Source organism: Stegodyphus dumicola, chromosome 2, assembly GCF_044657685.1.
Source record: "Stegodyphus dumicola isolate Sdum_Otavi_A_Nest chromosome 2, ASM4465768v1".
NCBI lineage: Eukaryota > Metazoa > Arthropoda > Arachnida > Araneae > Eresidae > Stegodyphus > Stegodyphus dumicola.
Window position 1 is genome coordinate 153,323,574 of NC_140769.1, and position 18,552 is coordinate 153,342,125.

An 18,552-nucleotide genomic window follows, 5' to 3' on the forward strand; every position below is an offset into this window, starting at 1 on the left:
GCTATTATACGTATTTATCTGCCATTAACAGCGGATGAGCCGAAACGACCAAAAATTTAATTTAATTGCTTACTTGGAGGATGGAGGAAATGTTGGTGGGAAGCGTGAACGTATGCACGTGAAAAAAAGGTATGTTAAAAAATTTATGTTTCATTTATTATTTATTCGTCTTTGTGTGTTAATTTTTGTTAAAATATTTGTTGTTTAATGTTTTTATGTTAGGAAATATGTATTTTTGGTTATTTATTACTCTCTGTTTGTGTCTTTTTGGTTATTTATTCATCTCTGTGTGTTATGACAGCAGCAAATTTTTTCTTATATGATAGTTTTAACTTTGTTTTACCTTTACATGGACAAAGTTTAGGTAGTGCAACAATCCTTAGTTTGTACGATTCTCTGATGTTTTATCAAGTTAAAATAGGTCGATGTGTACATGGATACCGAGTTTGTGTAAGTCTTATACTTTTTGCTTTGGTTTAGAGTAGCAGGCAGAAAGATCAGCGCCATCTTGAAATTGGTGCTGATCTTGGCATAAAAAAAGAAACAATTTGCTGAGAGTTACTGTAGAGTACATTTTAACCGTGAGAAACAATTTACATATTTATTGAGTATTTCAATTACATATGTCAATTAAACTCCAAGATATGTCTTTGTTTTAATATATCAGTACTTATTTATTAATGCAGCCACTTTAGTAGGTGGTGCCAAATTTTCAGAATATGCCAAGTTATATGCAAAACAGTTACTAAGTTTTAAGAGCTACAACACATATATTCTTCTGTGGTAAAAATTTACTCTACGATATCCCTTGATGAATCGTTTCTTTTTTGACAACAAGATCGGTGCCAGGAAGGATTGGCGGCAATTTCAAAATGGCTGCTACACAAAACCAAAATAAGAAGTCAAAGACTTACACAAACTCTGTGTCCATGTACACATTGACCTATTTTCATTTAAAAAACAATCAAAGAATTGCACAAAATAGACATTGAGCAATGCCTTAACTTCCTGATTGTGTTTAAGTGAAAGTAGATCGATGTCCATGTATACATTGATGTGTTTAAGTGAAAACAAAATCAGGAGGCTAAAAGAAGGTTAAAACTATCATGGCAACCAGAAAAAAATTTGCTGCTGTCTTAACACACAGAGACGAACAAATAACCAAAAATACATATTTCCTAACATAAAAACATTAAGCAACAAATCTTTTAACAAAAACTTAACACAAGAGATGAATAAATAAATGAAACGTCAATTTTTTAACATACCTTATTTTTACATGCATCTCCTCCATCCCCCAGGTAGGCAATTCAATTAAATTTTTCGTTGTTTCAGCTCATCCGCTGTTAATCAGCATTCATCCTCTTACTCACCTCAGACATACTGAAATGATGGTACCCACAAAAGAATAATAGCAAGTTCAAAATCCAAGACCATACCGTGCACGTGCAAGCAAACACAGCAACTGAAAAGAATAGTAAGAACCAAAAACCTGGCTCCATACGAAAGGGTTACTATTGCAGAAAAGCGCAGTGGGCTTCCAGATTTCGCGAATAACCAATACTGCTTCGCGATTTTTTTCAGAAAAAAACCAAGCTGTACCATACAGTAACGATTAGCCTCTTCTTCTTTTTTTCATTCTAAGTTGGAATGCTTTTATAAACTTAAGTATTATATATTTTGGGAAAAATATATTTCAGGTTCTCTTTGGCAAAATCTGGTGAATTTTTTGATGCCCTTTCTGTTTACGTGCAATGCCCTTCCATGTATAATAGCATCCAAAACATAATTAAAAAATTTTAAAAAATCATAATCTCAATGAACTGCATTTTAAATCAAAATAAAACAAGGAAATAATGTAAAAATGTAAATACATGCTATCTAATCTGCAAAGTACTAAAAGAAAATATTGACTTACTGTATTTAAAAATTTCTGTGTCTTCAGTGTGTGGTGCATAGAATTCGTTAACAGCATCCAATAACTGTTTAAAATTATCTGAACTAGAATCTGTGTACTGCCATCACCACATAAATTCACAAAAGTAAGAATCAAAAATATTGTCCATACTGCTGGACTCTCGGTGGCATTTCTTTCGAAAATCCCTTTTTATTATACTCCACATACCTTCCATAGTGTTCATATGAGCTTTGGTTTCTGAATCCTTAAATATTACTGCATAATTTATTTAGAGGTGAACTGAACCATTTAAACATTTCATTTACACACCAGTCAATCAAGACTTTCATTCCAGATTGTACAGAAACTTTAGGTTAATATTACCACCGACAGCCATTTTATGTTGTAAAGCATAATATAAGCAACATACTTTCTAACTGACAGTCAACGCAGACATAAGCCCTGAGAAATATTCTCCCAAATAATCAAAATCAGTGCAATCACATATTATAATCAGTCGCATCATAGTAGGGTTACCAAAATATACAGTGGATACAAAAAGTATTTGCACATATACATTTTTGCTCACAATTTATAAGAAAATGCATTAAGAAATAAAAAAATTGGCATTTAAAAATAGAATAAGCTTATTCATTTAAATTAATTACAAAAAATACAATAATATTAATAAAAAACATTTTTTGCAACAATATTAAAATAGCTTATGTCAAAAAAAGTATTTGCACACTCAACTCAACTTTAGCAAATTTGTATTTTTATGCTATTATTTGACAGTCATCCAGCAGTAAATAACATACGTAAGATAAAAGGAGGTGTTGTCGAAACATTATCAGTTGCTTGTCGATTCAAATTGTAATGACACCTAAGAAATCTGAATTGCCGATTTCGTTGCGAGAAAAAATTTTTTCTCTACATGAAAATGGCCTAAGTTATCAAGAAATAGGTAAAAAAGTAAATGTTTGCTTATCTACTATTTGGTATGTTATAAAATGTTGTAAAGAAAGAGGATCTACATCAAATAACTTGCGCTCTGGACGCCCAAAGAAACTTTCACTGCGAATGAAGCAAAAAATCATAAGAGAAGCATCAAAAAATCAATTTGTTAGTGCAATTACTTTAGCCAATGATGTCGCTTCAACATCTGGAGTTCAAATCTGTGCCCAAAGTGTTCGAAATGTCCTGCACGATGCACAGATTTATGGGAGATCACCAAGGAAAAAACCTCTCATAACTGAACGAAACAGGCTGAAGAGACTTGAATTTGCTAAGGAATATATCAATAAGCCAATTGATTTCTGGAAAAATGTCATATTCTCCGACGATAATAAGTTCAATATCTTTAAATCAGATGGCAGGAAATTAGTTTGGAGAAAACCTTGTACTGCTTTTCATACCAAAAATGTGTTACCTACAGTTAAACATGGAGGAGGTTCTGTTATGATTTGGGGGTGCATGGCTGGCAAAGGAGTTGGTAATTTGTGTTTCATTGATGGGAATATGACAGCTCGAACCTATATAGATGTGTTGCGAGATAATTTGCCGCAAAGTGCAATAAAATTGGGTATCAGTAATTCATACTATTTTCAGCAAGACAATGATCCTAAGCACATTGCCGGTATAATACGTATGTGGTTGCTTTACAATGTACCCAGAAAACTTGCCACTCCTCCACAATCACCAGACTTAAGTCCTAAGTAAAATTTGTGGAATTCTTTGGATTTAAAAATAAGAAAAAGGAAGATTTCAAGCAAATCTGCCCTTAAACAAGCCCTTATTGAAGAGTGGTTGAATACTGACCCTACTGTTACAGAAAATTTAAATCAATGCCAGCAAGATTACAAGCAGTAATAGATGCTAAAGGCATGCATACTAAATATTAGTTATTTGAAATTTGCTTATATATTTTATTTCTTTTGTATTCATGCAGGTGTGCAAATACATTTTTGATACCAGATATTTTAATTTTGTTACAAAAAAGCATTGTTATTTATATTATTGTAATTTTTCTGTTTGTTTTGGATGATTAAACTTATTCTGATTTGGCAATACCAATTTTTTTTTTATTTCTTAATGCTTCTTTTTATGAATTGCAAACAAAAATGTAGGTGTGTAAATACTTTTTTTACCCACAGTACACCTTAAAATAGTCAGGTTACTATAAATGAAACAACAACTTTAGGTTGTTTCCTTTATGATAACCATGATATGATATCATTTATGATAACCCCAAAATATAGAATACCCTATATTTTTTTAACCTATTTTAAAATATGAACTTGTGTGATTTGCTAGCGGTGGAAGAAATTGAGGTAAAATATGTGCAGACATATAGTATTTTTCTGCAAAATTGCTAAAGGGAACAATTGCTTAGACTCTATTCTCAAAACGATCACTATAAAATTTCCACCGGAGAAGGGGCAGAAAAAAAAAGGAAAAAAAATCTGCTTTTAAGTTGTTGATTTTTGGGATAAATACATAATTAAAATTCAAAATATGTAGGTATATAATGAATAATTATACATAATCATTCTTTTTGTTTCATAAAAATTTGCCCAATTATGCTTGGGTGATTCAGCTGATATGCAAGTACCAATATTCATTCTTCATCAAAAATGAAGAATTCATTCTTCCATCAGAAAACTTGCCATCAAAAAAGATATTCATATAATATATGGACAAAAAATAATTTAATGAAACTTGATTGTATTGTAGAAACATTACTTTATTGAGGGTTGTTTTTGATTTGAAATAAATAATCTATTAAACCATGTATAATTTTATATGTATGCTATTTCAGATGGATTACATGGATAAAAATAGAAATTTGGATCGTATTAGTGACAGATCAAGAGCTGAGAAAAGAAGAAGGTATTTTCACTTTTTTTTTTCTTTTTAAATGTTTATTCTTTTTAAGTTATTCAGTGTATTTATAAGTTGGTGTTACATGAATAAAAAGTATGCTAACTTTAAAAATAAGAAGTTCAGCCTTTTATATATATATTATAGAAAAGTTTTATGCATATTTTTTTCCCATGAGAGCAGGCTTTTATTTAATTAAAAAAAATATGATAAACATTCTCAAGCATACAAATTTGAAATTAAATCTGCAATATATAAGGCAATATTATACATACTTTTAGGCACAATATAAAAATACCCTATTCTTATCAAATCGTAAGTAGCATGCATTGCATTGTATGGTTTACCTAGAATAAGCAGTTAGGGATGTATTGACAGTATTTAATGTTCTCCTTTGACTTTTCAGTCAGTTAATTACCAACTATTTATGATATAAATATAACTTATCAGCTTAGACAATAATCTATATAAGAGCTTCCAAGAATTGATAATAATTAATTACTTTAAGTAATAAATCATAATTATTTAATTGAATCTTAAATTTTTGAATCGAGTCATAATTTGAAGTTGTGTTATGCTCTGCAACATATCTGCAAAAATCCTTTGGAAATGGTGATTGTTTCCTCAAAATCTTGCTTAAAAGATCCTGATCGATTAAATATGAAAATCTAAAAGCATTTAATTTTGATTTAATACAACTGTAATATCTATTTATTGTGATTCATTTTGATGGATCCTATATTTGACTTAAGGAAGGAATTTAAGAATTTGTGGTTAAATTTTCAGAGAATTTCATGTGTGAACTTATTGTACAAGAATTACCAGAGTTGATCATAATCTGTTACTTGAAATAATATATCATAGTTTGATATTGCTAAATGATTTCTGCAGATGTATTTAGATTTCATCTACCACCTAGCAACTTTTTTACTTACGTTTGTAAGCACTGGGTAATGCATAAAACTGTCAAAATTTTATGTGTCTGTCTACGAGATTGCTTCAGATTTAAATTGATTGTTTAAGAAATGAACTAATTTTGAATGATTCCAGATTGCTCTGAAGGTTTAATGAGGTGTTTTTGAGATTAAATCCTGAATCTTTGGAGCAGAATCATTTGCCATATGAAATCATCAAAGCAACATATTTTTGTGGTAGAGATTGAACCCAATAAAGTGATGTTAACATGATGAGAAAAGGAGAATGAACAAATTTTTCATGACTTTATATATATATATACACAAATATGCATATGCACATAATATATATGTAGATATGCATACACATGCATGCACTACATATATTTATATATATATCATTATATATCATATTTATTATATATCACTTCAGATATTAATTTGATTTAAACTATTTACAGTAATTTTTCTGATCATGCTATTTCAGTGAAATATATCACTGGATGAATAAATACCCTTGTATCTTTCTTATTTTAGGCTAGCTTTGTCTCAAATAAATAATCATTTACTGATTTTTTTTAACCTTTTCCTTGAATACCTTATTTGAATTGAAAATCACTTCTGATGTCCGCAATGTGTTTGTTGAAAGGAAAGTTATAATTAATCATTATATAGAATGCAGTTATGTAATTATGTCATATTGTATTTCATTTGCATTTGGAGGAAATTTTTTTTAATATTGCTTCTGCATGTGTAACCTCTGTCTTTCTTTTATTATGCAAATGATTGAAAACTGTAAGAAGCTCTACTGACAAAATGTTAAGTATTTAATCTTGAGTATTGCTGTTATATTATTTACATGCAATAAATATAGGTCTGTAATTTTGTACAAGTGAAGCGTGAGCCTTTTTTGTCCCTCAACTAATTTAAAATTTAACAATTCAGCCATTGTATATTATTTCAATTGTATTGTCATATTTTATTTTTTTAATTGCAGATCACGATCTCATAGCCCCAGAAGGCGACCTCGCAGTAGGGACAGAAGGTAACAATATATCTTTATAATATCTCTTTAAAATAAAAACTTGATTGCAATTTATTTAATATGATGATATAATTTTTTCCCCTATGTACTAAGACAAATTATAAGTATCCTGCATTGTTTAGTCTTATGAACTTCAGTTCATTAAATATACTTTATAATTTATAAATTAAAATTTTCAAGCTACAAACTGTCACTGCAAGCATTACAACTTGCATTTGAAGTGGTTGGTTGTAATGCACTGCCACTTTACAGCATTGAAATTGCAGCAGTAATATATGTACTTTTGCACATATATAATGCACAATATATGCTGTCTAGCTAATACATTACTACTGTACCATAATTTGTACATTGTTTATAGTATTACTAGTACAAGTTACTAGTAGTAGTTGGTTGTTTAATTTTTGTAGAGAGCATAGTCAAATTATGCAAAGTGAGTTATAGAAATCAGGTCAGATGTTCATAACATACATATCTATACAGTCAAAAGTCGTTAATCCGGACTCGTCGGGATTTCGGCGATTGCGGATTATCGATTTTTCTGGATTATAGATCATCAGTTTAAATCTCGTAAGATGGCATGCAGAAATTCTAAAATTAAAAATATGAAACCGTAATTTATGAAATAAAGAACAATTATGATCTAAAGGGTATCAAAATTTGCAAAAAAAAAAAAAAAAAAAAAAAAAAGCATAATATTTATTTGTTTACTTTATGAAACATTTCTTTCAATGTAAGTTGTTTTAAGTTGCTTCGTTTTATGTGATAATACTTTCTCTTTAATTCTATAAACAGACATAATTTCTTGTTCAGTTACAAAGTTCCGCTGTTCAAGTCCTGTAATTGCTGTGTTGAGAATACCGACTAACTTGTCAATCGAAATTTTTTCGTTTTCACTAACCTCTCTGTCACCTTCTTCATGTCTTTATCCATTTTTTGCAGCAATTCCACTTTTTGTTTGATGGACATCGAAACATACTTTCGTTTTGTAGATCCTTTGGTAGCTCCAGCATTGGAAATTCTATTTGACATAATCGAAAGTTCAAGTTTACTTTTATAAAATTGCTCTTACAGTCTGCAAAAAATAATAAGGGATCCAATTCGAAGATTAAGGAACAACGCAATCATCAACGTTAACTGAAATAGATAATTAGATAATTTTAGCTTATACCGTCCGTTATACATAAAACACGCACGCGAAAACGTATTCTGCATTTCCGCACACGCATATGCGCAGTCGTAAAGGTCTTACGTGCATGCGTAAACGCCTATGCGCATGTGTCAACGCGGCGCATGCGCAGAAAGTTTTTAGATTTGAGGTCCAGATTATAGATCATTCCGGATTATGGGTGTCTGAATTAACGACTTTTGACTGTATTAGTTTAAACTGTAGTAGGGTTCATAGCGGTCCTTACAAGTGCTTATAAGTCCTTATATTTGAAAATAAAATATAAAAGCCCTTATAGGTGCTTACTTTTTCATTAAAGCCCTTATTTTTTTTGTTTTTAGTGCCTATTTTTTGCTTTTAGTGCTTTTTTAATGAACGCACATTTTTCCTCCGCACCAAAGCCGAAACTAAAACAACTTTTCTTTCTTATATGGAACATCGGATGGTGAATCATACTCCCAGAAATAGCTTTTTCCCCTTTCTCTGCATTAACGTAACCCATGGTGCGTGCGAGAGTACAGACAGGTGCACGTCGTTCTATTGGTCCAAGAATTGCGAAAACCATAGAAAATTCTGGTACATTCGATATTCTTTTCCTCCCATCCAAATAATAGACACGTTTGAATTTCTATCAAGATTTTAATAATTTGCATTCTCGTTCCGTGTGGTCAGTTCATATTCGTGTTTATTATGATCGTTATGCTTATATTATGAGCATATGTATGAATATTTATAATATAGTTGCAGTAGCTGCTGAAGTGTAGGTAAACTTCCAAAAATTGGGTGTATTTTTACACAGATTAGCTTTCTAAGGAATAATATTCGGAATGGCTTAAATAAGTAGATAGTATCGAATAGTCAGTTTTTTTTTTTTTTTTTTTTTTTTTTAATCCCAATACATTATACAGTACAGAGGTTGGGAGGTTCTCCCCTTCTCTGCAAGATCTCTAATATTGAAGCAGCAGACTTTTTTTTCATTTTTTGTTACTGTCCAATCTGGATTGAATTGGACTAAAAGTTTTGCGGTCTACCTAACCCAAGCGAAGAATGATTCTATTCTGGAAATTTAACGCAGTCTGTTCAAAATTAGAATAAAAAACACCCCAGATTACTAAGTCTCTTTCTTTTCCTTTATTTAGTTCTTTATTCTCCAAATACCGGCAGCTGTTGATTCCGATTTCGTAATATCACGTAGCCGCACGTATTATGCAATAACGTTTGCAGTATTTTGCAGAGATAATTAATTAGATGTTCAGTCTGAGATTTATTTATGAACACTTAAAAGAGTTTTACTGTGCTTTCTAAGCAGAATATTTCTAAGTTCCGTTGGTCTATTTTTATATGATGCAGATATCGAAATGTCAAAATCATTTATTTAGCCGAGAAATCTAAAGAACCACTACAATCTACCTCCCTCCTCTTTTTCCAGTTACGCTCGACTATACGGAATATTCGGCAATTTCCGAGTATGCGGGTTAGTTAAGCTTTTACTGTTAAAGGATGACTGCATGAAGCAATTTCTCGTCTCCTGGTTTCAGAAATGTTCCTCTTTTTTACTTAAATTACTTTACTTGGAATATATGTTAAGGGAAAACTGTTATGCAATGAAAATTTAGAAAATGTTCAGAATTTTGATTTAAATTAAATTATTTAAATATTCATATGAGTGGAAAAATAAATTGTATTTATTATTAGGTGCCAAGCAAATACAATTAATATGGCTTATTATTATTTATTTTCTATATTTTGAACTGAAATTTCATCATTAAATCTTGTAATATATTTTAGTTATGCGTAGTTTTTTTTCCTCTCATTGTAAACTAATTCTGTAAATTGAACTGTCATTTTAAATTTAAAAAAAAGAAAAGTTAATTGTTTTCCATGGTTGAGGTAATGATTTATTCTCTTAATAAATATTGCATTGCTCATATTTTAAATTGCAAGTCTAATTTTTCTTTTAAGGTTATGTAGTTGTGTATAATGTAATTAGACAGGTGCTTATTTTTTCCTTAAAATGTGCTTGAAAAGTGCTTATAGGTGCTTATTTTTTAAACTAAAATGTGGCTACGAGCATTCAGTATCAAGGGCTGCTTTGTGATAAAACATCTGAGAACAGACCATATTGGGTCTTGTAAAAATTACTCTAAAATGGTACGAATCTTTGTAATGAACCCCACCATCCATTTCTTACTATCTTTCAATTCTCTAGACTTCAGAAACATCAGTAAATCAAATCTAATGCTTGATGGAGGGCAAGCTTGTACAGAAACTGAATGTCTTATGCACACTGTGCAAAAAAAAAAAAAAAAAAAAAAAAAAAAAAAGCAGTTCTATATCTCCCATTCTACTGGGCCAATTGATGAAATTCAAATTTTGTTTTTCATATCTCAAGCGAGATTTCGGATATATATTAGATTTATATATAGCATTATTCTAACATAGGTATTTTGACACAAAATCAGACTTTTTCTGAAATAACATCTCGCATAAACTACACTACAAAAATCTATTCTCTCAGTAATTATCTATATTAATTATAAGTTAAATCTTAATTTGGAATACAAGTACAAGAATTGTTTCAATTCGTACGAATAGCTTACTCAGAAATTATGTAAAACCGCAGTTCTTTACTTTGCTAGTCCATTCTCATCAGAATTGATGAATTTAAACCTTAACTTTGCCTTTCCTATATTTTCGCCTTCGGGTGAGCAGTGTGATTTCACCCTAATTGACTTAATTACCTCAAATGGCCTTAGGGCATAAAATGGAACTATCTGGTAAAAATTGTATGTAATTGTATACCAGTATTGAAAGAAACAATCAATCTGATAAGAAATCGTCCGACGTGTTTTGAAAATGAGGAGTAAAAGGTTACCAGTGAGGATATTCCATTTGGCATCGGATGTTCCATTTTTGGTGACTTTATTGCTTGCGCCAGAAAAATGGAAAAGTACCAAATTTTGAGAGCTTATTTTTTAAAAACTACTCATGTGGTTTTTACAAAACTTGGCATTTTGGCATAATTTGAGTCATAGAATCAAAATACAGATAAAAAATTGTCATGTCCTTTCAGAAAAAGCCCGATTTTGTGTCAAAATACCTACATTAGAACAATGGTATAGATAAATCTAATACATATCCTAAGTATCATGAAAAACGCAATTTGAATTTCCTCAATCGGCTTAGTAGAATGGGGGATATAGAACTGCCCCCCCTTTTTTTGGTGCAGTGTACATCTATTTTTAATGTATAAAAACAGCGTTGAAACTATGACAGCCTGTACAGGAACACAAAGCATCAAGTAGTTCTTTATCTCTAACATTTATTATATCGTTTTAAGCTTACATAAAAAAAAAATCCTAGATTCATCCATCATTATTTTCTGAAATCTGACCACATCTCATAATATTCATCCATCATTATTTTGAGACGTGGTCAGATTATAGAATGGAATATTTGAAGATCTGCAGCTGATGCTTGAGGGCTGAGAAGAGTCGTTCTCTTTTGCTTCAAGATAGCTTTTTGTTGTAGTTATAAACTAAGTAAAAAATTAACGATTTTCCTTTAATGTAAAAAACATGTTGACTCTGGTTCTCTTTTGATCTTGCCCGAGTATATTCATTACAGGAGATGACTACCAAAATTTATTCCTAGATATACTTAAGGCCCTTGGTTTAATCCATTTGGGGTGCTGTCATCTATAGACTTGAATCTGTGCGATTCCCAGGTGACATCATAAGCCATAAATGCCTATTTTAGAGGTAGGTACTTTATGATAAACCACTTCATTGCACTTTCTGCATTTCATGTCATTCAAGCTAACTCAACAAAGTTTCTTGTTAGGTGCACATTTTCCAGTGTGTATGTGAGTAATATACCTTGTTGTTGACTAATGCTCACTTGTCTGACCTATAGTCAGCCCAAGCCCACGGAATTCCTCATGGAAAGGAGCGCAAGAGTACGCCTGTCGTTGGCAACAGCGTTGAGCACCTTACAGGCGACAGTGGGACTTAGCTCAGTTCTGGCCCTCCAAGTTTGATAGAGAGTATCCCAAGGGGATGGGTCCGAGGGTCTCCCACCCCTCTTCCTCTACCACCAACCTCTCGAGAGGACTTTCGGCTCGCCACTTATTTAGAATGTCCCTATGCCGCATGGATACTTATACATATACAAACATCCATGCCTTCTCCGAAATTCGAACCCGGGCCCTTTGGAACAGCAGTTAACGACGCTACCACTATAACAGTTAGGCGGCTTATATAATACCTTAGATATATGTATCAGACTTGCTACGTATGCTGAAGTCATTGCTATCTTAATTAATTTAATTAATCTTTATTGTGGATTTTAGTCTGCATAAGCATCATGACATACATTATGTAGTGCAGCATCTGCTCAATAGATAGAAAATGTATAAGGATAACGTGAAAAGTTCTCGGTCTGACAATGAAAGACTGTGACTTTCAGTTAAAAAATTATTTTATTTTTCTACATTATCTCCCGTGACTTCAACACACTTGGTCCAGTGTTTCTCTAACATCAGTATTCCTTCCCAGAAGTGAGAGTCTGGAACGTTATGAAAATGACTATGACCTTCTTCTTCATTGGATGCAAAGCGCTTCTTATAAACAAATTTCTTCAAGTTTGGGAACAGATGGAAATCTGAGGGTGCCAAATCAGGGGAATAGGGAGGATGACCGAGCAAATCGTACCCCAGATTCCGTAGTTTTTCCATTGCCACCACACCGTTGTGAACAAATGCGTTGTCCTGGTGAAAAAGAATTTTTTTTTTGTTCATGTCAAGCTCTTCTCGTGAATCTTGACATCCAGCTGGTCAAGAAGGTTGGAGTAATGTTTAATGTTCGCCTGTAATTCTTCTGCCTTTTGCAAGGTAATCCATTAACAGGATACCTTTTGCATTGCAAAACTCATCCCAAACTCGCATCTGCTGGCCATGACCTTTCCAGCAGATGCGATAGACTTCACTTTCTTGCTTCTACCCATTGCTTGAACTGCTGAACATTGCTGGCATGTAGTGATGGACTCATAACTCATCCTTGGTGACAAATCAGCGCACCAAATTGGTTGGATTTTTGTTGAATCGGTCCAAAGATTGGTGCAAAAATCGTTTGCACTTTTGCTTTTGATCAGCATTCAGCAAATGCGGCACCCATCTTGGGCAGAGCTTTTGTATCCCTAATTCTTTGAGCAAAATGCTTCACACCCTTTCTTGCGATATCACTACAGCTTCAGCTATCTCACTTACCATCACTCGCCTATCGTCCAACACGATATCATGCATGTTTTTTATGGTTTTCCACTGTGGTTGCAGTTTTTGGACATCCCTCACTTGTGTTCTGCTGTCCTTCACGTGTGAATATGCGACCATTTTTAAATTCAGCTGTCCACATTTTAATCTTTGACATGGAAGGAGCAGACTCCTCATCAACTTTGGGGGAATTTCCTTAGGGGTTGATCCATCAAAAACGAAGGATTTTATGACTGCACGTATTCAAGTTTACACATTTTAATGCATAACACGCAAGACGTTTTCTGCGAAAATTCGTGTAAACAAACTACTTGAGAGAAGAAGTCGAAACTGGTCATACAAACTAATGACACATGCACCCAGGCAGGAAACATAAATTTTTGCTGATTGGAGTGCCATCTCTGGGCCAGGTCGAGAATTTTACACTTTAGCCTCGTAAACAAATCTCTTGCAATAGCATCATCTGGGACAGCATTGTTCATGTTATAAGGCATATTTTCACTTTTTGACATAGTCTCATTTTAAAAAATGGGCATTTGAGGGAAAATGCATGGGTTTTTTAAATCGAAACATACCACTGCCGCGAGCAATATATCAGGAGCAAAGAAAGCTGCAACTGAAAAACCAAGTTATGAACATATTTATACTTTAAGATATAAACTCTATAATATATATACAAACATGTTTATACCCTGTAAGTTATATACCCTATATTTATAACAAACATATATTTATACTTAAAGATATAAACTCTATAATATATATACAAACATGTTTATACTCTGTAAGTTATATATCCTATATATATACTGAACATATTTATACTCTGTAATGTATATTTATACCCTTAGGTTATACATATGTTCGTAACTTGGTTTTTCATTTGCAGATTTCTTTGCTGGTGATGAAGAAGGACTTTGTTTGCCCTCGAAATCGATAGAGTTTCTATGCTAAAAATCTATGCCTAACATAGGTTGTTGCTTCACTTTTATGATTCCATTTACTAGTTTTAAATAGAGTCTGATGTGAATTAATCACTTCATATATTATTCAGATATTTTGTTGAAGTATTGAAATAAATAAATTTACCTTATAAGCTTATTTGCAGAATACAAATTATTTGTTAGAATCATGTTTATTTCATGTATTTGTAAGTTATATTTTGTTAAAATCTTCTTCACAATTTCTTTTAAAAGCCTGTAAATTACAATAATTCATCTTACTGAGAGGAAGGGATTTGTGTAAACATCTGTTAGATAGTCGGTCACTTCTTAAATCTGTCCATACAGGAAAAAATTATAATGTAAATTTTAAAAATGTTCAAGTAGTTGATACATTATAAAAAATGTAACTGTTTATACCTTTTTGCTTTCAGAATAACATTAATCAATATTCTAGACTAAAATAAGTGGTTAGTCTTTGGATTATGGTAACTTGGAGATTTGTTGGCAAAAATGTGCTACAGCAACCTGCTACAGCAACCCTGCTACAGCAACCTGCTAGTTTTTCTTTGGACGCCATTTTGTTTTCACGAAGTAAAGGCATGTTTTTTTTTTTTACTCAACATTTTTTTCCAACAATCTGCTAGCCGAATTACGCTTATGCTACAACTTTTATGGAACAAAAGTGCTTAATCATGACGAAGATTAGGTGGGAAATTGGGACAAAGTGCAGAATCGCCCACTGCTTGCCGCATTTTTACGAATTTCACATACACGGTATCATCCATGTACACGTCAACATATTTTCACTTAAAAACTGCTAAAGTCCTAGCTAGTAACCTTTATCGCCTTACCAAAATGTCACCAAACTACCTGTTACCATATTCCAAAGATCAGCCGAATAATTATTCATAATAATAAGCATACATTATTTTTCTTTGATCATACCTTTCTTACCAATCTTTTGTATTATTTCTTCATTATTACTATTGAAAAATAAATTATAATAATTAGAGCATTTAGTATTAAGCTCATATTTTTATTTTTATGTACAGTATTAAGTGTTATTTTCATGTGCTAAATTTTGTTTTTATAGATCCAGATCTAGGAGCAGAGATCGACATCGACACAAAGACAGAGATCGTACAAAAGATAAGAACAGATCCAAGGATAAAGATAAATCTAGAGACAAAGAAAAATCTAAACACAAAGAAAAATCTAAAGATAAAAATCAGTGAGTATCAATATTGTATAATTTAAAATGTATTGAATTTTGTTTTTAACTTAAATATATCTATACAATGAGTTATAAAATGTTTTCCTGGTATGTAGCAAATTAATTTTAAAATGTGTGCAAGAAAGAAAATTACTATTTAAATTCAAGTAAAATATTTAATTATATGTAATTAGAGGTTGAGGCTCACTCAAACCTGTAAATTATTTAAATGTGTATCTTGTAATGAATAATTGCAATGAGGAAAAAATGAACTAATCCTTTGTGTTTTGGGATCAATAAAAATAGCCTTACCAAGCAAAAATTGCCTATATATTAAAATTATGGTGAGAGGAATTTACTCTTTCACATGCTGATTTAGAATTGTACATCTTAGAAGTGAAATATCTGTTTTAATTTTTCTTAAATATTTCCATAAAAATAAAATATTCACATTTGGTAATATTACAGTTTAATTTTGTACTAGTCATCATATAAGACAAAATTAAAAACTCCTGTTCTACTTTTCCCACCCACAAATCCCTCCCCGCTTGTTCTACTTTTTTCCTTTAAGAATCATTTATTATCCTCAGTCTTGAAATGATTTATAGGGTTAATGTTTTATTATATATATATTATTTTTCTTGAAAGATGTGCTGTTTCAGTAATTTTTGTGTAAATTATGATTGACCTTTATTATTAGCATTAAATGCATGCAGCTCCATGAATAGTTGAAGTAATGTATAAGAATTTATAATTTTATTAGCACTTCATTTGCATTATCAGTCATTTACATTTATTGTAGGAAACTATCAATTTTTTTACAATATTCATAAATGTTTTTCCGATAGTTTAATTGTAATAAGAACTGTCATAATTTGTTAATGCATTTATTTGAAATGAGAATGAAATCTAGAATCGAAATGAACATTTATTATAATAATGATGTGAAGATATTAAATAGCAAACTAAAGCATACTGGTACTTTTCTAATCTCTTTTTTCTTTATCTCTTTAAATTAATAAGAAACTGCTAATAATGGGTATGGCAAAGGAATTTATTTCATGAGAGTATGAGAATTAGGATGTATAGATAAAATTGGCAGGACCCATTTAGAGATCTGAGTTTATCTTCTTATTAGGCTTTTTGTAAGACATTAAGACTTAGAAATACTAAGGTACAAAGAAAAAAAGATTATAAAATTTAATCAAAAATCAGATTATGGCCAGAGTACAGAAGGATAAATGTGACTAAAAAATCTAATTAAACATCAGATTACGTAGAGATTTTTCACTTCCATGAAAATCTGTTTTTATTATTAACCAATCGTAAACTCAACAGCTTTAAAAAATTTGATTCTTTGGTTATAGTTTTCCTGTTTCACATTTAGTATTTCATTTTCTATTATGATTGCAGAAGCTTTTCCTAACTTTCTCCTCCTGTGTTTATGCATCAATATGTGATTTTCATTTTCTAGGTTAAATTCTTTAAGCAGCCAAAGAGAAAGGTTATAGTCAGATCTTCAAAATGGCTGCTGCTTACATTTTTGCAATTCTTATTGCTCTTTTTTTTTTTTTTTGTTTTGTTTAGTGTGACTTTTATGTGAAAATTGAATGGAGCTGGAATATTTTGCTTTTGGTTGATATTTGATATAAAGATTATTTTTAACTAAAATTATATATAATTGAAATTAATGAAAAGTCTGGTAATATTAAAATGGAAATCATATTTGATGTTGCAAGTGTTAAGGTTTTATTATTATAAATTTATAGTCTATTTTCTTTCAAACCCCTGCTTTAAAATATGAATATCTTTTTATCTCATCATCAGTGTGAAGAGTGAAGAGGATGAAGATGAAAAGAAAGAAGAAAAAGTAAAAAAAGAACCATTATCTTTAGAAGAATTGAAGGCAAAAATGCAAGCGGAAGAAATGGCACGAAGCAAAGTATGTCATTTTATTTTCTACATATTCTTTTTTATGATAATGTATTATTTTAAATTTTCTATTTAGAGGTATATCTATATACTTAGTTGGTCACATGAAAAGTATATGATTGAAAACTATACTTTTAATTCATTTTCTTCATTGCTACAGTAAATTAGCAGTATCTGCAGTATGACTATATTTTTACCTGGATGTGTTTGCTTTCATTAATCAAAAGTTAGTTTATGCTTAATACTGTAACATTTAACATGTCTGAAAAATTATTTATAGCAGATTCTTTTATCCCAAGTATAACTGAGAATTAGTAATAATTTATAGCAGTTTTTTTTAATGGTATATCACTAGGCAGTCATCATAAGTTTTCTCATTTATTTTGGATTATCTAATTTTTGCACGAATTTCGATAACAGTCAAAAATGAATAAATATTTTATATTCATGACAGCATTTCATAATTATTAAGTAGAAGCAATGATGGAATAATTATGATCATCAGAACTATGTGTAAGAAAAAGGTTATATGTAGTAACAATGTTTTCAAAAATGGCTTAATTACTATTTACAGTGTTTTGTGTTTATCTGTATTTCTCATTTGTTCTACCTAAAATAATTATAATAAATGTATATTCAAAATAAAGTAATTAAAAGTAAATTAAAAAGCCTATGACTTGAACTAAAGCTCAAAAGTAATAAACAAATAATTCATAATAATTTATAGTACGAAAACTTTCCATATAAATAAATAAATACTAATTTAATTTCATTAATTCAAATTAAAATTAATTCAAAAAATTTTATCATTCATGGTTTTAAATTGAATTTATATTCCTTGAAGCTGGTATATGAAAAGTTTTTTTATTATAAATTATTATATATATATGATTACAAAAAATTTTAATTAAAATTACGAGGGCCATCCAGGAAGTAGATTACGTTTCCGTCTGTGTCCGCTAGGGGCGGGGCTAGCGCGGCCATCTTGGGGTCAGAGCGTTGCGCAGCTCAGTCTGCATCTAGCCGTGCTAGTGAGAGGTTCGTGCTGTGCTCCGTTCAGATACTGTGACGGTTTGAAATGTCTGCGTTAATTGAAAATCCCGCGAGGTGCGCTCAGTAATAAGGTTTCTGACTGCAAAAAACTGTAAACCGATAGAAATCTATCGGCAGCTTCGTGAAGTGTATGGGGACAACATTATCACTGAAGGTGGAGTGCGTCAGTGGGTCATAAGATTTCAAAATGGCCGAACCAATGTTCACGACGAAGATCGAAGTGGGAGACCCAGCATA

General features: G+C 31.2%; 1 protein-coding gene and 1 long non-coding RNA gene across 4 annotated transcripts in view; one reads left to right on the forward strand and one right to left on the reverse strand.

The window, feature by feature from the left end:
* The window catches only part of LOC118193399 (putative ATP-dependent RNA helicase DDX23), a 79,054-nt gene that overhangs the window by 12,201 nt on the left and 48,301 nt on the right, over positions 1 to 18,552 (forward strand). The window contains exons 2-5 of one of the 3 annotated variants that reach the window (XM_085811299.1): positions 4,716 to 4,786; positions 6,689 to 6,736; positions 15,211 to 15,348; positions 17,158 to 17,272. In XM_085811299.1, the coding sequence (XP_085667425.1) occupies positions 4,716 to 4,786; positions 6,689 to 6,736; positions 15,211 to 15,348; positions 17,158 to 17,272 (372 nt within the window). Of the gene's footprint in view, positions 1 to 4,715; positions 4,787 to 6,688; positions 6,737 to 11,646; positions 11,666 to 14,127; positions 14,147 to 15,210; positions 15,349 to 17,157; positions 17,273 to 18,552 lie in introns of those variants that run through there. The other 2 variants (XM_085811301.1, XM_085811300.1) reach the window with 2 other exon arrangements.
* LOC146998616 (uncharacterized) overlaps positions 1 to 18,552 on the reverse strand; it is a 43,664-nt gene that overhangs the window by 6,141 nt on the left and 18,971 nt on the right. The gene's annotated exons all lie outside the window — the stretch shown is intronic.